This window comes from Perna viridis, chromosome 15 (genome assembly GCF_037379345.1).
Source record: "Perna viridis isolate PV_CMFRI_1.1 ecotype Kerala chromosome 15, ASM3737934v1, whole genome shotgun sequence".
In the NCBI taxonomy this organism is placed as follows: Eukaryota; Metazoa; Mollusca; class Bivalvia; order Mytilida; family Mytilidae; genus Perna; species Perna viridis.
The window spans coordinates 10651777-10678233 of NC_142459.1; the positions used below are offsets into that span (position 1 = coordinate 10651777).

The 26457-nt window shown below is 33.7% G+C and overlaps 1 protein-coding gene across 2 annotated transcripts; it reads left to right on the forward strand.

The window, feature by feature from the left end:
- Positions 1–11716: 11716 nt before the first annotated feature.
- Positions 11717–26211, forward strand: LOC148596902 (acidic leucine-rich nuclear phosphoprotein 32 family member A-like). Of its 2 annotated transcripts, none has more exons than XM_088563178.1 (8): positions 11717–11912; positions 14167–14310; positions 15413–15532; positions 16778–16934; positions 18021–18077; positions 19227–19351; positions 21179–21251; positions 24434–26211. In XM_088563178.1, the coding sequence occupies exons 1-8, from the start codon at positions 11859–11861 to the stop codon at positions 24499–24501; spliced, it is 798 nt and encodes a 265-aa protein (XP_088419304.1). In that variant the 5' UTR covers positions 11717–11858; the 3' UTR covers positions 24502–26211. The 2 variants fall into 2 exon arrangements, with proteins under 2 accessions (XP_088419304.1, XP_088419305.1); XM_088563179.1 differs by having other exon boundaries at positions 11753–11912; positions 19227–19315.
- The last annotated feature ends 246 nt before the right edge of the window (positions 26212–26457 follow it).

The window sequence follows — 26457 nt, forward strand, 5'->3', positions numbered from 1 at the left end:
CCAAACTTGAGAATATTGTGGCGAAATTGCAGGTCATGTGCATGGGTTAAGTGTCCGTCTAAATACCTAAATACTTCTAAAATATTTGAGGGATAATTTTGTCATCAGACAAATTAATTTGTGAGCAAGGATTTTTGCTTCTTTATCTATGGAAAGTCAGGGTATCAATTGGAGTTATGTATACTTTTATTATCATTAATAGGCGTTGTGTTCTCAATTTCGCCAGGCGTAACCTGTCACTTCCAAATCAAGAGTTAAGGAGGAAAGTTTTGTTAATGTTAAATATCAAAAGCGTCTATATTTCGTTTCAAGCTGAATTGCCCATTACAAAGAACACAAATGCCTCTCAACAATCATAGACTTCCATTACACAGTACGACTTCCACGTCTAGGCCTGCCTATGCCGCGATGTCCCTTGCTAGATGGCCAAAAAACAAAAACTATTTTCTCAAGTCAGTAGTCCATGTCAACCTTCCTTTGTGCTATGAAACATTGAAGTACTATTTCATAGAGATCCATACGCGTAAAACGCCAGAGCCATATTAATATTATACGACCACATATTTTGCGGTCGTATAATTCATTGTTTTTAAATACATATACTAAAACTTTCCCGTCATGTTTCAGTATATCAAGAAGAGTGCTTCCATTGTGTATTAAATGCATTAGTTGTTCGTTAAATGTCAGAATATTGGCCGCTTCAGCTTCTTCAACGACACACTGTATTTATGTAGATGTCTTTCAGTGGCGGATCCAAGTCCGTGCCGTTTCCGATCACCGTACCTGTTTTTGTTGAAACAATTTGTTAAAACAAATAATAGCCTGTACCCCCTTTTCGGGAGCACTGATTTGAAAATTGCGTGATCCGCTCTTTGCATATTTATAAACGGTAAATACGCTGTCCTTGGGAAGTGATCTTGCCTTCAATACTTAGATAATTGTCCTCGCCTGTATTAATGTTTTACCGAACCAAGAGGGGTGGACAGGGGTACTTCATCCTCACTTCCTTCCCCTAGACCAACGCATCCTACCCTCCTGACCACTGCTTTCCGACCCCTTTCATTTTATATCCAGGTCTGGTTCCCAGCCATAATCCCCACTTCCCGTATTTACATACTCTCCGTTCCCCACCCCTTCAACCACCGATTTCCCCCCTTAAACCCCGTATCCCCACTCCCTGTTTACCCTCCCAATTAAATACCAATGTCCCTGGAACAAATAATTAATCATGGCAATGCTCTCTATGTAAGCAACTGTTGTATATACCATAACTTAGGTTTTAGTGGCGGTTTCAGAAAAGGGGCGCTGATTGGCCTAAAAAGGATCTGCTCAAATGATTTCGAGTGATTTTAGATATAGGTTACAGACCACCAATTCAACCAATGAGCATTCGGAACGTACGCAAAAATAGTCCTACGCAGAAATTACCCCTGTTCCTCATAGTGCTGTGAAAAAAGTTCTCATCTTATTTAAAAAATTTAAACAGTTTCTGAAAGGAAAAACATTTCTGTACATTTTATAGGTGCATTTTGCTTCTTGTGATGTGAAGCCTAATCTCCATAATGATTTTTAAATATACCCCTATCTTGTGAAAACACTGGGATTTCCCATGCTATTTATAGACCCTTCACTTCCGGTGACCAGTACTGCACTGCAAGTCTGCTAACCCCACATGCCATTCTGAGGATTGTGAGCTGACATATGTAGAATCATGCTGATATATAGTCATCTGCAGGTTAAAGTTAAGGTAAAGTCCAGAGAAGCCATTGAATATTGTGAAATTAGCATAGAAGCCTATGGGAAGTGGAATTAGTGGTTTTTAGCCTTAAGCTGAAGCCATGGCAAAATGAAAAGTTTCTTGAAATAGCTTTAAACTACTTGAAGATCTCGTTAACTTTGCCATGAGAGGAATACACTACAAAAATCCTTCAAAATATGCATTTTTTTAAGTTATAGGTCCAAATTATGGAAAATTGGTCTTTTTGGCTGATTTTTATGTCCTATCTTGTAAAAAGTGTAGAAAATTTAGTAAAAATATCAAATATTAAACTTTGAGGGCTATATTTACCTAAATATGGTAGTAATAAGCACTTGAAATCAAGTTTTGTGTAGATTTGAGCAAAAATTAGGTTAGAAATGAGGAAAAACTCACTTCATTACTGCGGTTAAGGCCATATAAGCATTCCCCTATGGCAACATGGAAAATCCATTATTGAGCACTTTTTTTGCTTTAGGTGCCCTTTACTGGTCATGTTTTAATGTGAAAACACTGTATTTACAAATTTAAAGCCAAATATATCACCTTTTGTGAAAATTTAAAGATTTAGGATTTTTGACATGTGATCAAGAAAAAGGGGGAGGCAAGTCAGAAATAAATTTTTAAAAATAGACCAATTTCTCAGAAAATGATTACTTTTAAAACTATTTCTTCATTAATATTGTTAAAAAACAAGTTGTGATTGATATTTTTTATTTGAAAAGTCAGAAAAAGTTCTTTGCAAATATTTAATGCATTTCAGTATGGTAGAATATTTTCACTTTTTTGCTCGCACAACTTGGTTACCCTATATTTAAAAATCAAATATTTAAAAAAGTGCTCGTCACATTTCACTGAAACTTTGCAAATGCATTCAGTATGTGTGTAGGAAGATACCTGTATAGTTATTTATTTTTTCTAAGACAAAAAGTGACTCTTTAGGTTACAGACCACCAATTCAACCAATGAGCATTCGGAACGTACGCAAAAATAGTCCTACGCAGAAATTACCCCTGTTCCTCATAGTGCTGTGAAAAAAGTTCTCATCTTATTTAAAAAATTTAAACAGTTTCTGAAAGGAAAAACATTTCTGTACATTTTATAGGTGCATTTTGCTTCTTGTGATGTGAAGCCTAATCTCCATAATGATTTTTAAATATACCCCTATCTTGTGAAAACACTGGGATTTCCCATGCTATTTATAGACCCTTCACTTCCGGTGACCAGTACTGCACTGCAAGTCTGCTAACCCCACATGCCATTCTGAGGATTGTGAGCTGACATATGTAGAATCATGCTGATATATAGTCATCAGCAGGTTAAAGTTAAGGTAAAGTCCAGAGAAGCCATTGAATATTGTGAAATTAGCATAGAAGCCTATGGGAAGTGGAATTAGTGGTTTTTAGCCTATAGTCAAATAAAGAGCCTCCCGCTATGAACTCGTCTCCCGTAAACATTAAATATTTTGTATTTTTTTTATTCTTGTAAGAAAAGGGCATAAAATATTATATACCTTCAAGGAACGGTCGATGTCTATAGAATATACTAGAGAAACGTTTCCTCTGCCTGCTAGACATGACTTGGTGTAAAGCTGAAGGAGGGGATTTAGTTACAGACACAGCATCAATCAGACAACCTATTCTCCTATATACGGTAAGTTCTTGACAGAATAATTCAAGTAATTTAATCCTTTTTACTTTCAGTCATTGTCAAGTGATATATTCAAGAATACATTCTTTTGGTAGTAGTTTGTCTCTAAACTAAACAGAAAAGGGATATATACTTTGAATCAGAAGTGAAGCTGCTACGGTTATCTTTCTTTTCCTAATGAACCTCTCCAGTAGTGCAAAAACAAGTTTTAATTCCAGCGCTTACTGAATAGACTGTCCTTCATTATTATACCTCGCTTGCAAAGTGGGGATATATGTGTAAGCGGATGTATATAGCGATATGAGTGTCCGTCTTTCAATCTGTTCGTAGTTCCACCCATCTGTTACTTCTACATCATTGAATGGAATTTAATGAAATTCTCTCAGAATCTTGAAGATGTGGACCTCCTGTTTTTGATTTAGCCCTGATCTCCCCTTTTTTCTTTTCTTTTTTTTTTTTGGGGGGGGGGATTCTATAGCAAAACATTGACTACTTATTATGAATGAAGGGTACCAATCTTTTGCACCTGTACTACTGAATGTAATATACAGTAACTTTCACAGAACCTTTGTAACATATTACCATTGTGCCCCTCTTTAATCAGAACTTGACCCAAAGGCAATTTCTCATTTCCTGTTTGATGACTTTTTCGAAATATGCATTTCTATTTTGTTTCACCCCTGGTTGACTTCTTGGGGGTTCATGATATAAAACATGCATTTTATGTTGTCATTGGTCGATCAACCAGAGGGGGGGACAACTTGGAATCCTCTAAAATCACTGAATTGAATTTAATGAAACTTTCACATTTTCTCTATCACATGATGCCATTATGCACCTCCAATTTTGTTTTTCTCCATATTTTGGGGTTTCCTATATGTTTTCTAGAATTTCAATAAATTTCAGCTTTTCACAGTGTTTCTAGTTCTAATTGGATTAAATAGCAAAATCTTAAGTCATTGCTCCTCTTAACTAGACACTTGCCTTCCTCAAGTCCTCACATCTTCCAAAAAGTGGACGCTTATCTTCCTAAAGTCCTCATATCGTCCAAAAAGTGGACGCTTATCTTCCTAAAGTCCTCATATCTTCCAAAAAGTGGACGCTTATCTTCCTCAAGTCCTCATATCTTTCATTATCTAGACATCTGTCTTCCTCGAGTCCTCACATCTTCCATTAACTAGACACCTATCTTCCTCGAGTCCTCACATCTTCCATTATCACTAGACATCTATCTTCCTCGAGTCCTCACATCTTCCATTAACTAGACACCTATCTTCCTCGAGTCCTCACATCTTCCATTAACTAGACATTTATCTTCCTCGAATCCTCACACCTACTATTAACTAGACATCTATCTCCCTCAAGTCCTCACATCTTCTATTAACTAGGCATCTATCTTCCTCAAGTCCTCACTTTCTTTTGAACTTCGAAGGGGAACAATGCATCGCTCAATGGTTACATGTAAGTCAAAGAATAATGAACATAACACAGAACTCTTAAACCAACTACATGTATTAGTGACAGTTCAAATTACACCGGTATATACTGGGTATACATCTGGAGAATGACAGGGTAAACTCTAAACAAGACCCATACATTTCTAGACCTGCGTCATCATCATGAATTTAATTGTAAACATAAGTATCTTCCATGTATACATTACATGTAAACGCTAAGCAATTAAAAAATGGACTGATGGTACATACAAAGCTGAGAAAATAATGTAAGTTTAACATCGAATTTCTCGTGCATATATATATATATATATATATATATCTCAATATGTAAATAAATCAGTCAGCAAAGTTTGAATAGTATTCGTTTGATACTTCTGAGTTAGTAGGTGCCATCTACAACATAAAGTAACATAAACTGGCTAAGTTCAACATGCTAAATGTAGAAAAAAAATGTTGAATTTAATCATAACCGGATGTGCAAATCTTCAATAAAGGTTACAGACCACCAATTCAACCAATGAGCATTTGGAACGTACGCAAAAATAGTCCTACGCAGAAATTACCCCTGTTCCTCATAGTGCTGTGAAAAAAGTTCTCATCTTATTTAAAAAATTTAAACAGTTTCTGACAGGAAAAACATTTCTGTACATTTTATAGGTGCATTTTGCTTCTTGTGATGTGAAGCCTAATCTCCATAACGATTTTTAAATATACCCCTATCTTGTGAAAACACTGGGATTTCCCATGCTATTTATAGACCCTTCACTTCCGGTGACCAGTACTGCACTGCAAGTCTGCTAACCCCACATGCCATTCTGAGGATTGTGAGCTGACATATGTAGAATCATGCTGATATATAGTCCTCTGCAGGTTAAAGTTAAGGTAAAGTCCAGAGAAGCCATTGAATATTGTGAAATTAGCATAGAAGCCTATGGGAAGTGGAATTAGTGGTTTTTAGCCTAAACGCAGTGCAAAGTTTGAACAATATTGGTTTAATACTTTTTGAGTTATAGATTACACAAAGTATGCACCCTAAGCGTGACGGACGAATGAATCGGCTACCGTGGTGCATTTAAAAACCAAACAATGCATGTGAACTTACCGTCAACAAGACATTATGTACCAACGGCCTTTTTCACCCTACAATGTAATTACAAGACCCATGTGGACCTACGTTTCATATTGGACACAATTTTTATGGCAAATAAAATAAGCACTTTTGATTCACAATTTGCTGTCATTTCCCAAACATAAATTCCTGATAAAATGCACATCTCCATTTGGCAATCTAACATTCCATTGAGTTTCATAACAATCCCACAAGTTATTAGTGTTGAGTTGTTGACTATACAAAACTTTTCTGAAAAATATCTAAAACCAACAGCCGTCATTTTTACATTTTTCCGCAAACAAATTCCTCTCAATATGCACATCTCCATATGGCAATCTAACACTCAATTGATTTTCATAACAATTCAACAAGTCGTTACTGTAAAGTTGTGAACGCATGAGACCAAGTTTTGCTGAAAACAGCCGTCATTTCAACAAATTTTGTTAAAACATAAATTTCTGACAGTATGCAAATTTCCATGTGTTAACATTAAATCCCACAAAGTTTCATTATAATGCATCAACGGAACATTAAGTGAAACCACGACACGTAATGGTGAAAAAAAGGGGATGGAAAATGTTCTAAATGACTTAACTTGAAAATTGAACTTAACCTGTATATAATGGTACTTAACAATTGTGCAAAGTTTCAAAACATGCATTAATCTGTTCATTAGGTAGTACAATACAGTTCGGTCATTTCTGAAAAATTGGTGTCATTTTGTTGAAATAAAGCTGTTCTGAGGCAGTTCACACAGAAATTTCTAGTGTTTTGTCATAAAAGAAGTACATATTTTTTAAATCCTTGGTGTGTGGAGGTTCAAGTCATTTATAAGTAATTTCTTGATTATTCTTATAAAATCCAGTAGCCATGGTAACATACTGAAAAAAAATATTACTGAGTTTCAGTACAAATCAGGGGTGCCTTTCCAAAACTAACAGCCAAATACTATGTTTTATAAAATATCAGGCACTTAGACACTACCACCATGCGCCTAGCTGAGGCCAAATTGAGGTGTAGACAAAATTACGGCAGGGGTCCAGGGGAGCCAAGCCCCCCCCCCCGAAGCTCCGCGCAGATAGCGTTTTAGATCATGATTTTTGCCTCTCCTGGATGTATTTTATAAAAAAAAAAAAAAAAAATGGCGAAATTAAGTGCAGGCATAGGATTTTTTGCCTAACGGCAGCTACGCGCCTGACCTCAGGATGAAAGCATGCATGGTATAGGTGGAAAAAAGGTAAAAATACTACGACCCTTTTCGATTCATTCTCTCACAATTTTAGTCCCAAAAGTTCGTGCGAAATAAGGTATTTTGAAAATCAGCCATCTGAAGCTGAGGAGAGAACCTAATACGGCAGGGGACTGAAACGTTCCGGATACCATTTTTCATTTAAATTACACCTGTTTACCATAACATATATTACATCTGTATATGTATAAATGCTTATCTAGATTTAAACAATATATCCACCAAATTTCAACATTTAATTTTAAGTTTTACAAAATTTGACCGGGGTAACTTGATGTGCGAAACAGTGCGCCTTAATGTAACTGTATAGTGCACTCTTAGTTATCATCTGGAAACGTCGGGCAGACAAACTGACGGACGAACAAACGGACACGCAACTTATCGGAGATTATCATAAAAGACCTCGCCAATTCGTTTGGCGGGTTGTGAAAGTGCAGTTTAAAACCCTAATCGGTTGGCTCTGGAATGGACACATCAGTCAATCTTCTTACAGCTCTAAAATTTGGATTGCGATTAAATGTTTAACAGTTTGAACATATTTTTGGATCCTAAATCCTGTAGTTTCACTCACAAACCGAAATCAATCGAAGCCTTCCATTGGTGGTATGGCACCTTGTGGTACAGTTTTAAAGAGATTCGTACACGTACAGTTTTACTTATGTAAGTATAGTATTGTCTGGGTATTGGGAAAATATATGTTTCTTTTCCTATTTGTTAAAACATAATTCTTAAATGATTCAAGGTACAAAATGAATCCAGAATCCCTTTTGTGGTATGGCACCTTGTGGAACAAAGTGACCAGCTGACTTTTATTCACGTCATTGTCATCACAAGTCACATTGAAGATGCAGATTTATGGCCCTCCTTTAGCGCTCGTAACTCCATAACGGTTCAGTTCAAACATCGTTAAATCAAATACATAAGTATCAGTCTTGTAAGAATGATGCAAAATCATTAATATGTTATACAACACCGCCCCCCCCCCCCCCCAAAAAAAAAAGGAAAAAAAAGCTACACGTTTATTTTTGTTATTAAGTTTCTTTATAGGTCTACTGGTATATGATGAAATGTGTAGTTATTCATTCCAATCCGTCTGCTCTTATGAGATAATTTAACACTGAAAATCAAATGCTTTCTACTGCATTTTAGTATCAGTTACTGAGTTATCTCTCTTGGTTACGAATTTTACATTCTATTTAATTCGTATCATATGTGAACAGGGATTGTATGAAAATCTACATGTTTTTTTTTCTTAAAACAAAATATCAAAATTAAAATATGTAGGCTTTCCAACCATACATCACATTGTGCATGATTCTTAGTTTGAGTGCTACTTAAAATCAAAACTATCCTGATTTTGTGGTGTGGCACCTTGCGGTTTATACTTACGCGTTATAGTATCTGGAGGCACAAGCACGGTACCATTGTGTATTTTTGTGGTTGTATAAAAATCCTCTACATGTTTTACCGCCTCAAAACGTTTAAATAAATGTAGAAGGTATGGTTCTTATTTCTGCCATATCTGTCTTTGTCTCCGTGTGTTATTGAACTCTTGCCAAGTTGTACATGAATATACATCTTGAAATTTCTGCATGCTACGGAGTTATAGGTGCATTAAAGCAGTAAATGTAGGATATCAAACCACAGACAACCTATCGAAACTACTAAGTATGAGAGTATTTGAAATCTAATGATTAATACCCAGATTTTCAAATTTGAAAGATATGGATTTTATAATAGTTATAACGGCTTTGTTGAAAAAAGGTGTATCTCAGAGCGTTCCAAAGGGTTTTTTTAACGGCGAGACAGACGGCTTACTAAAAGGGGGGATGTTGGTCAGTATGTATGCTATGTTAAAATATTGCTTACTGTATTATATAAGGCCTTCCGCTCCCAAGTACCGACTCTCATCCTGTATGAAATAAAGGATTGTCTACAGAAATTCAAAATTGGGTATAATTTATATGGGAAGTAAGTTATTTTTAAAACTTAAAATATTCATACTCGAGCTATTTAATTATTGATGCCCCGCCTACCTAATTATATATTCTTATTGGGTTCAAGAGTTTTCTATTTGCTCTTTTGAAAGAGTGCCATTTTCCTATTTTTTCACGGACTCTAAATCATGTGTGACATTGTCTTTATGTGAATTAGGTTGATTTTCAGGTTTACTACTATATTACTCCAGCAGTGCTAGAGGTTGACTGGCAAGCTATTTTCTGACTTGGTTGTGGTACGGAAGAACGGAATTCCAACCTCTTACGTTGTAGGAGTAACAACAACATTACATGCGTGAACCAGTTTCTAAGCTTTCTAATTCATTTAAGAACTTCATGCCGTGGTTAGAAAGGAAATTTTGAGAAGGGCTATTTTCAGGATTTTTCAAGGATATTCAGAATTTGAAGGGGCTAATTGTGAAGAAACCATTAAACTTCCCGTTATTTAAAGGGACAATTTGCAGTCAGAAGGGGCAAAATACCCTTGACCTCTTGCAGTCCCAATATCTGTTCATGACGTAAAATCATTCACTTTTTCCCAACGTTGCAAGTTTCTTGCATTTTCTGAGAGGGTTGGCTCCAGTGTTTAGAGAAAGTAGATTAAATTTCGAATGTCAGAGGCTGTTCCAAGCTTAATAATCTGAGTCCAATAATCTGTATATACTAGACAAATATTGTGTTTGGTTAAGTTCTTTGACAAATTTGTCGTGGAATTGTGTTTCCATACAGTGTTATACCTAAGTTTCACCGTTTATACTACTATTATTACATTAAATGTACCGAACTCCGAAACAGCCGTGATGTTGCGATGCAAAAACTTGGCCGAAGTCTAGAAGACGTCGCCACTGTATCAACGTTTGCAAACGTACCTCTACGTAAAAGCGATGCACGGCTCTGGATATGCAGTAGTGGATTCGAACGGAGAGTTCCAAAGGACCAAATTTGTTCTTCTTGATATAAAACATTAATTTAACACTAATTATACACGACCCAAAAAATGTTTTCCTTCTTCTCACTATGAAATCCTGGAAACGCCACTGGATATTTCAATTACAAATCTATTACAATTTTCTTTGCATTTTTACTATTTACTAGCAAATTTGAATAATGTACTAAACTCCTCATACTTCATTCTATATTCATCAACAGGATCCACGCGAGCTTCCCGTTCTAAGATGCCTTCCCATAAGGTTTTTATTATATCTCCAATTGTTGTTTATATCTCATCCTCATCTTAGAACTTTATAGTATTGGCGATATTTTTTTCACACAAAACACACAAAGTTCCAAGTCAGGTGAGATTTTTTAAATACGCCGGGCATGATGTACTTTAGTGCCAAATTTCAATATCCGAATACTGATATTAGAACTCTTCCTTTTCCAATGCTTCCTGATCAAACCATGTAATATGTGTTTGATTTCGAAAATCTAAAAAGAAACAAAATCTGAAAAAGAAAAACATGTTAGAACTACAACGAATTTATCAACTGAAATAATGTAAGAATTCCGTCGGTTGATTTGTAAAAGCATAACCATCGGATTTTTTAAAATTTGATTTGTGAATATTAAATCATCCAATAAGCTTAATTCCTGAACTGTAATAACAACTAGGTAATTCAGTAGAAAAATAATTTAACTTCTAATTTCATTCACTTCGCTTTTTAATCCACACCATTTTTGTATTTTTTTTTTGTAATAGGGGGAACTTAACACTTCCAAATGCCAACATAGATCTAGTTCATTTTGAAAGGCCTAATCTTATTTTTTTCTGCAGACCAAGTCGAATACGACTATTAACAATATCAAGAAGTGACTTGCCTAACGCTAAGAACGCTGAAACTTGTTCTATGAAACTTATTTATCAATGAACAAAAAAAAATATAAAAAGAAATTAAAACTGTATCAATAGTGTGGAAAAAATATATTTGCAGTTAGCTACATTTTTTATGAATGGACAACTACATCTATTTGATTTAAAACAACAAAACTGGGATTAAATGGCAAGATTTACTGCAAGATTGCGTACTATATTTAAGTACTGTTTTAAAAAGTAAAACAATTTTTTTGTATCATCACATGAAATAATTTTTGTAATAACCAAAACAATAAATTAAAAAAAAATTAATTAATGAATAATACATACAGCAATTTTACCGAAATTAAAAAAAATACAATTTAGATGTCTAAATCTTCAAATTACCTTGTCTTCTATATTTCACGAGATCAATATAACTACATGATAGTATTTTCATACTATCGAATAAAATTTTAATATCTTTAAAAATTATCATAACTATTAGCGAAAATGTTAATTCCTACCTACAACTTAGTTTAAAACTTACTACTCAAAATAAATCGTAACAACTTCGTAAGCCGGTACTACTTTTTCCTCAAACCACGTTGTTATCATGGTGTAAACAAACAGTGACGTATCATGACAGATCAATTCTCATTGGTCGTCTAGTAGCATTACTTATGAATATTCATCGTATCTTCACGTGTTTGGGTATCAACAATTGACCAATGACAAGACCCCTCTAGGAAACATTGATCAGCCCGCGCACTGTGGTTGTTCAACATTAGACTATATCGACCAAATTGTTATTGAAAGGGATTCAACTCAAAATAAACTTTTAAGATGGATATGGCAAAGAGGATCGAGTTAGAGAAGCGGGGACGGAAATCAGCTGAGGTAGGAAGACATTTTTATCTTTCAAATAATAGAAATAAGGTTAAAATAATCGAATAAACGTTGTTTACACGACCAGGCGTCTGGGACCCATGTGCTTCGTTTTGTTACAAAAGGGGGTGTCCATCCATTGTAACTCCAAGTTCGCGTAGTTATTGAAAGTTTTGAATGTCATGTAGTGATTCTCATGCACCACAACATCATATTGTTGCATATTTACGACACGGCGAGCATCAGCAGATAAAGAATTTCTATCTCAAGGTCTTGTCATGATGCAAGGCTGTAAATGCGATGAAGCATTGTTGGTAAGATGGAGATGGTACTCACGAAAAGATTCAGTCTTATGTGAATTTTGTGTTATAGTTCTCAAAGTTCTTAACTAAATGTACAGATTTATTGACATAGTCGTCTAAGCATACGTCCTTGTTCTTCAAAATGCACCATGTATTTGGTGGTTCCATTAACCCCAGCCTATAGTTAGTTCGGAGGACAGTATGCATATGATATGTGAAGTTTGGACGGAATACACTATGAAGTTGTTTATCTTGACCATAAGTCAAGAAAATTTTGATTCAATTTGGACATGTCAATTTGACCACTGTTCAAAATATGGTGTTTTTCCATTGAATACTGTTGTATTCCATCTGAAAAAAACTTCCTGTAAACCTTCTGCATACTTATAACTTGGATGTGGCAGGTCCTATATATATTTTTTGCGCTTGATTTTGATATGTAGCAAGTTTTGAGGGTTATCCTAAACCCCTAAGAAATATTCAATGGCGGCCATCAACTTTCTCCCTGTTTTGTGGATTAACTGTGTTGTATTCGATAGAAACCGTGCTTTGAACGACTTTTATACTCGATATTCGAATCTCATTCATTGAGAAGTAAAAAATATGATGCTATGCAATACATTCGCATTCAAGTTTGGTTTCATTCAATTGAAAACAAGAAAGATTCAAATTTATTTCAAGTGACCTACTTCTTTGTGCTCGCCGTATCCGCCATTACTGTGTGCTTAATTTGATTTCCATGCTTAAGTTTACGGAATTAGGATTTGTATGGAAGGTTTAATGCAAAAAGTTTAATATCGGTTAGTTCTTGACTATAAATCAGAAAAAATCAGTGTTTTCGAAAAGAATGTAAAATTAGGTCACATGATGACGCACCTTGTGGTGCTTTTTGGTCGCCATGTTGGATTTCCGTATTGTTGATGTTTTCGCAAAGTTTTCAATGCGATATCATTATATTTAGCCATTTTTACTGTTTCCTTTACAAAGCAATGATCTCAAATAAGCTTTGCCTTCACTTACCAACATCTTTCTAGTGAATTAGAGTTGGCAACGACCATTGCATTAACGCTTTGTCACGCGGCGGTGCTACAGCAATGGCGGTGACTGGCATTCTGCACAAGGTATGAAAAGCGTACACCGAAGAAAAAATAGGCCCTCGAAGACAAGTTTTGATTTCGGCCATGCTATGTAATGATTCGTTGTTTTGAATGTAAATTATGAGTCAATGTTAAGCACAAACAAATTTAAAATAAGCGTAGAAGTTTAGAAATTAAGCTGTCCTTGGAAAAATTAAAAAACTTCGGAGTAGTTTTAGAGATGCGTCAAGCTCCTTCGCGTCACGTGACAAGTTAATGTTAGAGTGTATTCATACGCTACTAAATGTAAACAAGCGTGTTTAGCTGGTTACAGTGCGACAAATACATGAATTTACAATTTTGTCCGTGTTAACAGTTATTGGCCTCGATGAAAAAAGACACATTTAATAATCGATTAAATTGGATTCTCCAGTGGAATATAAATCTTTTTAGGAAGAGTTTTTTTTTTCAAGCAAAAAAAGGGGGCATGGCATGAAGAGATATCGAGGTACCATGATCGTGCAACATCCTTTTGGGAAAAAAAGGCACTGAGAAGATTTCATCACTAAGTGAAACAATCTTACAATGAAAAGAATGTACTTTTTTCTGTTTTAAATGATATGATATGTATTTAAAGGAACACAGACGTGTTTCTTTTACTTGTTCTCCTTTGATTTTAAGAATTTTGACTGCAATGAATCTCTACGTTGAACACCAAATTGAAGATTGTTTAGGTCATCTTGAAAAAAAAATGCAGATACTTTAAAAGTAGCTTAAATGGGACTTGAAATTTTAAAAACAGCTACTTCTTTGCAATAGGTCTTGAACAATATTATAATTTATGATACATTGACATGCACGGTGATTTAACCATTTTTCCTTTTTCAGATTAAAGAGTTAAATCTCGACAACTGCAGAGCATCACAGGTTGAAGGATTGACAGAGGAATTTTCTGCCTTAGAGTCACTTAGCCTAATCAATGTTGGATTGACATCATTGAAAGGTTTCCCAAGCTTATCAAATCTGAAAAAGGTAACTGTCGCTTCTGGAGCAAACAATTATGAAAAAAGCAGATATATAGATTAGTTTTATACACTAAACTTTCAACCAATTGTTTTTTCATTACCAATATTTTTTTTTTGATAGACATGTCAAGTCATAAAATAATGTGAAACTACAGAACAACCTTTGTGTGAACTTCCTTGAATGAAAACAGATCTGGTGTAATAATTTTTCAACCAGTCGGACATTTGGTCCGGCAACCTAACAAAATCTGCTGGACCGAACAATTATCTGCCGGACTGAAATAATTTCTCTGATCCAATTTAAATTTGCCTTGATTCGGACGCTATCTATGAACCGGAAGTTCTGGTTGAGACATGTCTAATAAAAAACATACCAGAAATCACACAATTTTTACTGGACCGGCAGCTTAAAGTAACGTTCATGTCTGACAGTCTGAAGAATTTTGCCATGACTGATAAACATGAATGTTCATAAACATTCTCAAAACTTTACGCAATACTCGTGCATATTACCTTAAATATAATATATTTACATTGTTTTGTTGTACACAGTTTCTACATTGATAATTGAAACTGTCATGGCAGTGCTGAAGGATTTTTGAAAATGCTGGGTTTTCATGGGAAAGCTCTGAATGAAAATTAACTTGGATATGTCTGCTTCCCAAACTTCCTTGAAGTTTCTATCACTTGCCAAAGGGAAAATGGTACATTGCTTCCCAAACTTCCTTCAGATAATTGAAGTTTCTATCACTTGCCACAGGGAAAATGATACATAATGTATAACCCTCCCCTAATAGTTCACTTGGTCATGTCGTTATATGCAGGGGTGATTTTCTTTCATTTTTTAGCTGATTTTGTTTAATGTAAATTTACTTTGGATTTTTCTGATTTTAGCTTTGTTGATTTCACAAAATCATCTCTGTATATGGATATAGAGTCCTAGACACCTGCTCCGAAAGTTTTGTATGAAAAGTGGACAAGGCTTTAAACTAATTTTTATCACATGTGACAGTAAAATTTACTTGTACAAGTATCTACATTAGTACGTAACTGTAATATACTGGTACATGTATTTGTTCACTGTATGTATTTGATGTTTTTATTTGCAGTTGGAGTTGAGTGATAATAGAATATCTGCAGGATTAAATAATCTGTCTGGCTGTCCCAACCTTACTCATCTAAGCCTAAGTGGAAATAAAATAAAAGATCTAGAAACATTAGAACCATTGGTAAGTAAATATACCGTGACCTAGACAGAAAACAGGTCAGATGTACACACTGAAAATAGGTCATATTGTCATGACAAATTATTAGGATATATTTAAAATGTATCTGTTCATGATAATTCCACTGACCCTATTTTTGTGCAGACCCTTTCAGCTGTGTAATATGGGAACTGAACGTAAAATAAGAAAATAGTAATTACTGTTTGATACAAAATTATATTACAGCTAGGTTATTTTTATATTTGAGTTAGCCCAGTATTTTCACTTTTGACAAAACAAACCGAAAACAGTTCAAAAAAGTAATCATGGCACAGGCAATGTTGACTGGTGGTGTATCCTTGGTTTGAAAAATGCTGACAAATGCCTAAAATGGACATGTCCGTTATTACAGTGGCACCTACATGTAAAAGATGAATAAACACAGATGTGTAGGAGCAGTACCACATGGAAGTGGACCATCAAAATGTAATCCAAAATTAATGATTTTGTTAAAAGTAAAGCCTTAAGGTGAAACCAGTGTCAAAAAAAATGTAATGATAAAATGAAAATGCGAATTTATCGACCCAATTTTTGTTCAGAATGTAAACAGACATGCTATTATTTATGGTAATAACTTTAGGGCACTTAATGTTAACACATTTTGGTTAAAAATATGATTATGATTATGTAATACATGTAGATGAAGGAGAGATATGATTATTGATCCAATAACCATTTTAGAGTAGGGATGTTCCAGGATTCGATAATTTTGTAAGCGATACGAATGTACTAGTTATAGCCTATACCTAAATTTCTTGAAAATGCTGGTAAAAACACCTTTTTTAAAATCTTTTTCCAGTCTTGTAAACATAAGGGTGAATAATATATTAAGAATTCTGAATGGCAGCTTAATTGACAGTCTTTTAAGACAAAAAATGACAAGAAACAAATCTTGTAATAGTTCTAAATATGGCATAATATTCAATGGCAGATCTAGGGTTTGGGTTCTGGAGGTTGGACTAGAAAATTAGGTTAATTTCACTCATATTTTATAAACTCTTTATTTTTGAAATTGTCGAATTCACAAAAAATCATAAGAGTATAGTTGATCATAAGTAATGACGTCACAGCCTAAAAAATATTGTGACGTCATAATTTACGATCAATTTCGCACTTACGACTTTTTGTGAATTCGATGCCTGCCCCTGATATTGATGTGTATACTTCAATTATCTTAGCTAAGTGAAGCTAATTATTTTTCTTTTGTAGAAAAGTTTTGCTAGTTTGAAAAGTTTAGATTTATTTAACTGTGAAGTAACTAATGAAGAGGATTATAAGGATAAAGTATTTGAATTGCTATCACAGCTGAAATATTTAGATGGATACGATCAGAATGATGAAGAGGCAGAGGACGAGGATGATGAAGGTATCATAGTTACCTCCCCTATAACAAGGCTCTAAAAAAAAATTTTGCAAAATTTTACACATGGTAGAAATATGCTGTGAAAAAATTATGTCCTATTATTTTCATAAGCATTTGCTACTAGACCAGTGGAAAGCATGGACAGTTAAGTTTATCTGCCATGGACAAGTTATATTCAGACATGATTGTCTCTTGCTCAGAATTAGAATTCTGCTTTTTCAGATCATGATTTTATGGTTTTGGCTCTTTTTCAACATCATCAACAGTGGTTGCTTTTTTCTCTGGCTTTGTAAAATCATGTCTGTATAATTGAAAGTTTACTGGTTCATTTCTGTCTTTTATTACAAAGATTCTATTAGATAACACAGGTCCAATTACTTCCAAGTGCAGAAGTGTTTACTCTTACTGATTGTCTGTATTTCTGTGAATTTCAGTGCTAATAATGCTCTACAGATTGTAAATTTCTCAATAGTATCATTGTGAGAACGTCATAAATTTAAAGATTTTACATATTGTCTTCATTAAATATCTTTAAAAAATAGATCATCATAAAGTAGCATCATTATAACCATTCACATACTGCATTACTTTTTTCATGTAGAATAAAAAAAATCATACATGTACAATTTCACAAGTCAAAATGTTGGTGAACATACATTACCAGTATCAGTGTTCCAGCTTGGGTCTGAGGGCAGAACGGTGCTGGTTCATCAGGAGGGGCACTTTATCAAATGTGTATGCTTGGAAGAGCGTTTACCAGACGTACTTTCAGTGCCCATTTAATGTTAATTGGGGGTATCTAGGCAGCCATCAATCAATCAACAAACCATTCAGTCAATAATACATTGCTTGAGTTGTTGTCTCTTTGAAATATTCCCCATTTCTTTTCTTATTCATATATTTACATGAATATGCTGTTTATTTGATATAAATAAATATTTTCCAATACTTATTTGTTTTCCATTAGTACCCTCTTCTGGAAGGGAACATTCATTATCAAAATCAACATTTGACATTTTGATTTACATGTAAAAGGACCTTACAAGTATTGTTCTGCCTCAAAGTACATATTCTTTGTTATCTTTGCAGATGGTGATATTGATGGAGAGGATGATGATGATGAAGATGGTGAACTTGATGGAGCAGGTATGAAAAAGGAACTTAATTGTATGGAATTACATGTAGTCCATGGTGTCATTTTTGTTTCATACCTAGTAAATATATATATGTTTAAATAACCCTGACATGACAATTTTCCTTACTTAACTGGGTTTTGACATCTATTTGCAAAGTTTACAATCATGCAAAATGTATAATCTAGCAAATTGTGAAAAAGTTAACTTTACGATATACCTCAGTATGTTCTATCTGCACATATCAGGTGATAACTCAGAAACTTGACACTAATTTTTTAATACAAAGTACAGTGTTAGTCATTGCAATGAAGCCTTCTTTTTGGCTTAATATATGTCTTGGGTTCTGGGCTTAGAACATAGAAGTTGAAGTTGTGCATATAATGTGCTTAAATCAGTGATTCAGCAAAGGAGTTGGTCCAGTAGGGGCAAAAAAGTCTACCTGAAGAAAATTTAATGATGTTTCTCCGACTCTTAAATGTGTTCTATAGTTGATTTGATAATCATGATAGTCATTTTCTATGATAATGATTTATCATGATCATGATAATCATGATAGTCATTTTCTATGATAATGATAATCATTTGAATATATTTGGTCATATATGCCCTTCAAATTTGGCTGAAATTGGAAAACTTTGGAAACATATTTTTTTGAAGACAGATGACTTAGTACAGTTTTTCACTCTTTTAGCAATGGCTATATTGTGTATAATTGTCAGTGAACAACTCATGTGAAAATATCATGAGTGAACAAATATGTGGCCACTTCATTTTCACTCAAACACCATCTTAAATATGGCTGAAATATTAAAAGTTAAAGGTTTTTGTTAAAGGTCCAGAAATGCATACTCTTACTCCCAGAATAACATCATAAATCTTTTTTAAAAAACACCCTGTATTCAGTGTTAGCAACAGTTTACTATACTACTACTACTACCTAGAAATCAGCTTTAATCAAATTTTTAAAAATGCACAAATTTTGGGGCTAAAAGGGGTCCTTACCAAACTTTCTCCTTTAATCGTAGAATAGTAACTTCAAGTGTAATTGTAATTTAATCAAATACATTAAAAGTAATTAGACTCAATTCTGATTCACCACCTCCATGTTTGTGATATGATTGATATTTCATTGAATGGGGTTTATTTGTTTTTGTTGTAGAAGATGACGATGATGATGATGACGGAGATGAAGATGATGATGACGAAGATGGGGATGAGGATGAATTAGATGATGAAGATGACGACGAGGTTGGTCTCAGCTATCTGGAGAAAGAAAATCTTGATGTTAGTCTCAAAATACACATACTTAAACTAACAATCATAGAATTAGATTTACTGACAAAGGGAATTATGAATTAAGTAAAGTACAGAATTATGGTAGTTCAGAGTTGCCTACCCTTACAATTTTGGTGTAAGGCTCATGATTTCGAAGGCCATCCTGGCTCTTACAATTGTTGTCAAATTCCTTATGGTCTGGCAATTTTTTTCTTGAGGTGTACTTTTTTTCTTGTACCCTACAATCAATATTGAAGAAGTGCATGAACCGCCAAATTCAAAAACTAGTGAACATGCTGTTAACTTTAGACTAGTATAAAGCAGTGATGGAATTTAAGGAAAAATACTTGCTAAATGCAAGTTAAAATTCAATTTTGCTAGTGGAAATTATTTCCCATTTGCTAAAATTTCCTAGTGGAATTCTATATGTCATATAGGTAAAGTCCAAAAATAATCCCAAATACTTAAATTTAGCGAGTAATTTTTAGTACTTGCTAAATTTAGCTAGTGGAAACAATTCTGAAACTCGATCCCTGTAAAGTAGGGTCAGAACAGTTGATTTAATGTTCAATTTCTGGAAACCATGAAATAATTGCCGTAGGACTTTGAGGCAGCAGTCATTTAAGAAATTGGATTGTAGGTGATCAGTGAATGTCAAAAACTTGCCTATTTCACTCTTTAATTCTAATCCCAGGTCATTTTCTGACCACACAACTAGTCTAAGTTCATCACTCGGCTGTTATACTTTTGAGATAAAAATTGTGTATGAAATTTGATTTTTGTGATAATTTTCATTCTTGATATGGTTGATTTTATTGGAAGATAAATGTACAGTTCTCCTATATAATCAATATTAATAATCTTGGATTTCTAGAACACTCCTACTGACTAGTTGGTACATTCGGTAATAAATCCTAAGAGAGTAGCCCTCACTAACTCGAACTCATCAGTCATTTTGTCAGCTTGGGTAACAAAAGGTGTAAAAACTGAAACCCTATCATTAACCAGTGTCATTTTAGTAAATTACAGGTAATATTTAAGTCATCACTAATTATGTAATTTTGATCTTAACATAGTACTGATTGAAGTTAGAGAATGTTCTGAAGTCGGTGTGTTAAAACATGGAAGAAAATCAGATGAAAACATATTTTTGACCAATTCAATGAATTCGAACTTTTGAACGTTTTTAAAAGCGAACACAGCATTTTTAATGTCAGCAAATTAACATAATCTTCTGAAAGTGAATGTAAAAGATCAACAAACTAACAAAATTTCGTAGTAAATAAGCAATTTCTAACGATTAAGTTGAACTCCTTTGGTAACGAAAAAAATCTGGAAATATATGAACTTCAATTTCTCGAACTCCTGATAACTCAAAGACATTTGAATGGTCCCTTGGAGTTCGAGCTACTGAGGTTTGACTGTATTTTGATCAGAAACGTGTAGGCAAGTCTGCCCAAAGATTTTTGTTATTGTTGATCCATGCACCCCCTGACCATTTAATTTGGAAGGTACATAGGGTTCTTTAACTTTCGGGAACAAGTTATCTGATATTCTCACACTTTTATTTGACTTCTGATGTAATCCAATTATTCACTATTGTTGACGCATTTTGACAATGAACGTTTGCATTCCCGAAGATGGAATGAGTGGAAAATCAGAAATGAATAAATATAAAAATTGAATATTGTTTGTGTACCTGCACCAATGTCTTGACTTGCGAAATTGTATGTACATAATTTTCATTGCACATGAAAATCATACTATAGTACATGATTTGGATGCTGATCAAGATTTAGTAATAAAAGAAATAACAGAATTATTACTGTGTTATAGGATGATTCTGAGGGAGAGGACTTTGATCCTGAAGGAGAAGATGATGAGGAGGATGACCTTGAAGAGGAGGGAGGTAAGGCAAAAGATAATATACTTCAGGAAGTATTTCAACTGGGATGATTATAACTTGTATTATGTCGATTTGAGGATCACTACAACAGGATTTTCCTGTGTAGAGTCTAATCTAGATGACTAGGAGGTGTTATGGTAAATCCTGTTTGAAAAATAAAAATAATGACAATTTGGTTTATGTAAGTTATTACAAAAACACTTTTCAAAGTCAAATAGAAGTGAGCACAAATAAGAAGTTTTTGTTCATTTCTACCTCTAGAAAAAGCACTGCTGTATATTTAGTGGAAATTTTCTAGTGACAGTAAGCAATTATTTTGGAATGTAAATTATTTGTGTAAATGTACTTACAAAATGCAATGAATAGACCATTAATTTGCCATTAATTTTTGACTGAATTTAGTTGTAAAATGAAATGGATTTGCCATTGTCCATTTAGTTTCAGTCACACAATAGCCTAGCTAGAATTGCAATTGCAATCTGTATCACATAAAAAAAAACATTGGTATTGAATTTCTAAGTGTCAGGAAACTTTCTTTTGTCAAACAGTTCAAATTGAGAGCTTTATCAAACTTGAATGTTGTATCCAACTGTTAAGAATTATATTGCTACAGTTGTTTCAAGCTGCATTTAGTGGAACATTTTTATAATTACTTATTTTCCACAGGAAAACATTTGATGCTTTGAGAATTTACATGTAAATTATATTGTTATAACATAGGAAGGGACATAACCCTTGCTTGTTTTTCTTTCTCGAGTTAAGGAAGAAAATAAAAAAACACTTGCAAAATTTAGTGTAAACCAGGGGCTGCTCTGGCTTCCAAAATTCTGTTGACAGAAAAATCGCCAGCTGCCTTTTTTTGTTGCCAATTTTCAGAAATTAGAGCCAAAAGGTGCCAAAAATATGATAGTATTAAGTATAGTGATGAATTGTCTTTATCAATTCATCAAAATAACTTCTCAATATTCATGACCTACATGCATGTACCAAGATTCACTCTTGATGCATGTGTAAAGCAGGTTTTTAGCTCTAGTCTGTCTCTTTCATATGCATAAAATAATAAAGTATTACTTCAGAAACATGTTATTTCTATCAAAGACTTTATATAACTATTCTCAATATAATTCAATTTTTTTTTATTTTTAAGAAACTTGATTCTTTTTTTCAAGTGATAAAATTTCTAGCAAACTACATTTTATACCATGGACCATTAATTGTGTCCCTGTTGAATTATTTTGGTATCTGAGTAGTAATTCCATAATTAGATTTTGGGAATCCCCATTCTATTTGTTAACCATTTTTTTTCCGCCAAAAAAGTCACATGGCAAAATTGTAAACAAATGTCATCCATTTTCTTTTATCAATTCTTTCATTTCAAAGTATTTAGACACTTCTTGATGGGATAATCATTGTTAATTGGATTTAATTTATTCTGTTATTAGATAAGTCTGTTTCTGAATGTATTACATGGTTAAACAGGGCTGTGAAACTTGTATGTAGCCACGTGCACATAGCCTTAATTGTGTTTACCTTTGACCAATTGATGAGAGTTTTGATTGGCTCAATAGTATATTTACATTTGATTGACACCTCCCATGAGGATATTGTCAGTTACGGTTGCCTGGTCTAATTACCTTTAATTGCCTTCAGTCGTAAATTGGTCATGGTCACTTAACTCTGACCAGGTGTCAACACAATTATTTAAGTAGAGAGAATATTCGTTGCTGATAAACTTCCTGTCAATTTTAATATACAAAACCTAGGCGCCAAGAAAATCGCTAACTGGTTATTTTTGTCGCCAGACAAAATAAAAAAATCGGAAATTGCGACATTGGCGAAGCCCAGAGCAACCCCTGGTAAACAAGTTACCATAATTTTGTATATGATGTGGATGTTATCATATTTATATTAATATTTTGAGAAAATGAGCATGTCAGGCTTTTGACCTATGAATTTTAATCTGATGTCAAATTGTCTTAAAAATAAAGAATAAAACCATGAAAAGGGCTGCAAAAGTGCTTTCCATGGTAAGAAATTTGGAAAAAATATGTGTTTTTACATGAACTCTATAATCATGTCAGCTCTACAGAGCTTACTGTCTATTCTACATTGTAATTTGTTTGTGAAATTGACAGTAGAAACCTATAGAAATTACAGCGATTTCAAGAAGGAATACACCAACCATCATGTGGTTACTGATGAGTACTTTGAAATGCTTGAATGCAATGTTGATACTGTGAAAGTACAATTGTTCGTTGGGTATCAATTTTCATGGGAAGGCCAAACCGCGAAATTTGGTTCCAAACAAAAAGGAAATTTCCTTAGATGTGTTTACTGAAAATCTCAAAACCATGAATCCACGAACTTGTGAATCTTCCCTAATCCACGAAAATTGGTATCCACAAATTAAAGTACTTTCACAGTAATTCAGAAGTTTTAGATTATTACATGGGTGTGTGTCACCTTATACAAGTGGGGGTATAATTAGGGAGAAATTTGTTGAACAGATCTATATGCCCGTGGTAGATTTTAGGCAATGGTCTACAGGGATATGCTTTTCTGTTGATTAAAAGAGCTGTGCTTTAACAAATCAATTTTTCTTTACTACTGAAGATTTTTTTTGGTAAGATTTGGCCAATTTTTGTTCTTCCCCATATCTAATTTCTACCATTTGCCTTTTATTTCTGCTTAAGTAACTGTCTTTGTAAGAATCATGCAAAATCTGTAAAATGTGATACACCCCAAAAAGGGATACTTATTTTTATTTTTGTAATTAAGTTGTTTTATGGGTCTATACTATGAATTGTGTAATTATTCATTCAAATCTGCCTGCTCTTAGGAGATAATCAACATTGAAAATCCATTAAATTATAAAGTATTTGGGTGTCATTTACAGAGTTATCTCCCTTAATTTTGAAATCTAAAGTGCATTCTATACAATTTTTTTCTCCTATGAACAAGGGTTATATGAAAAACCACATGTTAATTTCCATGGCAATAAAAAATATCAAAAATATAAACGTGGGCTTTTTTCCCCCTGAATCACATCTGGCATGATTCTTAGCTGGAGTGGTAGTTAATCTTTAAGACTTTTATTACAAGAAGTGGTTTTGATCATTTGATTTGATAATGTTTGGTTTCATATGGGAGGTTTTTTCCATGAACATTTATTTTGTCTTTTTCAGAAGAGTCATCGCCGCTGCGAGGACAAAAGCGGAAGCATGAAGATGAAGAGGAAGGGGGAGACGACTGAAGTTTTTGTTGTTAATTTGTTGACTTATTTTTTTTTTAATGAATGCAAGGGACATTACTCTTTACAGACAAAACTGACTGGGTTCCTTTTAACAAAGGTTCTTTTGTCAGGAGTGCTATTCTCAGAAATGTTACCAGGATTACATATATTTCATGGGATGAAGTCCAAAAACCAATCATTTGTTTCATCATGAGGTCTTTTTGAGGTCACATATTTTATCTGTACATAGAAAATCATCAGACAAATTTTGTCATGTGGTTACATTCTCCAGCCTCATTCTGACCTGCTGTCATGGTAACTGGTGTCTGATTGTAATGTAGTGATCATGTGATAGAATGACTGATCATGGCATTGTAATAAAGCTCATGGTTTTGAATCTGTTGAGTGGTTGCTATTGATACAGGATGATGAATGACTGATTGTTGACATTCTATTTATTATTCTGGGATTGTATATTTTCATTAGAATTTGTTAAGGGGATTAATAATCTAAATTCAATTTTTGAAACATTAAATTTTTAGTTGATATTGTGTATAAAAAACCAGGGATTATTTGCAGTATATCACATTTTGTAGTTGACAAAACAGAGATATTATCTACATGTACATGCATGTACTGAAAACATTAAACCTCTTTCTTCTGGGAAATGTATGTATAAACTTATTGCCTTCTATTGAAGAATGTACATTCATAGTATACTTGTGTAGAAACAGGTTCCAATATTAAATTAATATTTATCATCATGCCAGAAACTACTTAAGTTGTTTTTTAGTACTTACATATTCTAGTTAAGAAGGTTAAATGTTTTCAGTTGCACAGTAAGATCGGCTCCTCATGGAATGAATATTGTCTCGTATAGATTTTTACCGAACAGAAATCCGCCACTGTTGGTTGCCAATAGACATCGCATTAATTTCAAGGTCATTAAATGATCACTTATTGAGGTAGACCTAGGGTAAGGGACATAACTCTTTTAAATCATTGATATGTTTGAATCCTATTCAATTTCATCAAAGTCTTTCAAGCTTTCATTTGTTAGAGAATGAAATCAATCCCAGTTACTTTGATGCTTACATGAGATTGATATAAAGAGCAACAATACAAACGTACCAATGATTTGTAAGAGTTGTGTCCCTTACCTTATTACCTAAGGTGTTCCTCATTTACTCTTGTTAGAATTATGGTAATTTCTAAGTTGTCTCTCTTTTACCGAAAAAAGCCAGATATTATATGACATTAAGCTTGAAACAACTGTAGCAATATAATTCTTAACAGTTGGATACAACATTCAAGTTTGTAACATTAGGTGGGTTTAAATGCTTCATTTCATAATAGAATATATTTGATATAAGGGTTTGTGCATCTTTGGGGCTGGCTGTTAATTCTCAGGGCAATTGTTAATTCTGTCCTGCTCCAAGTTCAATTATTAAAACATTAAACACATCCGTTCCTTGTGGACAAAGGCAAAGGCTTCATTAACCATTTCATTCCATTTATTTCATCTCCATGATTGCAGACCAAAATATAACATTTAACTCGTTTAGTCAAATGGTCATATTGTAAGGGGATAACCTTGTATAATATTAACAATTTATCTTTCCTGAGGAGCTTATCTTCAGAATACTTGTATATTGTGTATATTTTATTACATTGAACATAACTCATCTGTTTCATATCAAAACACATGTAAATAAAGAATCAGAAATCTTAGTGTTATAATTGCTGGTCCAAGTGGTCTATAAATAGTTCTGTGCTACATAGGCACTTACACTGGAAAACATGCTGCATGATTTGTGTTTTTTTTTTTTTTTTTTTTGAAAAACATAACGTCTGAAAACCATGTTTATTGTATGTTGTTCATATGTTAAGTACAAACAGGATAAATGCACTATAGGTTTAGGACTGACGAATTAGTGTATGGAAATCATGGTGGCAGTGGTAGGAATTACTGTATAG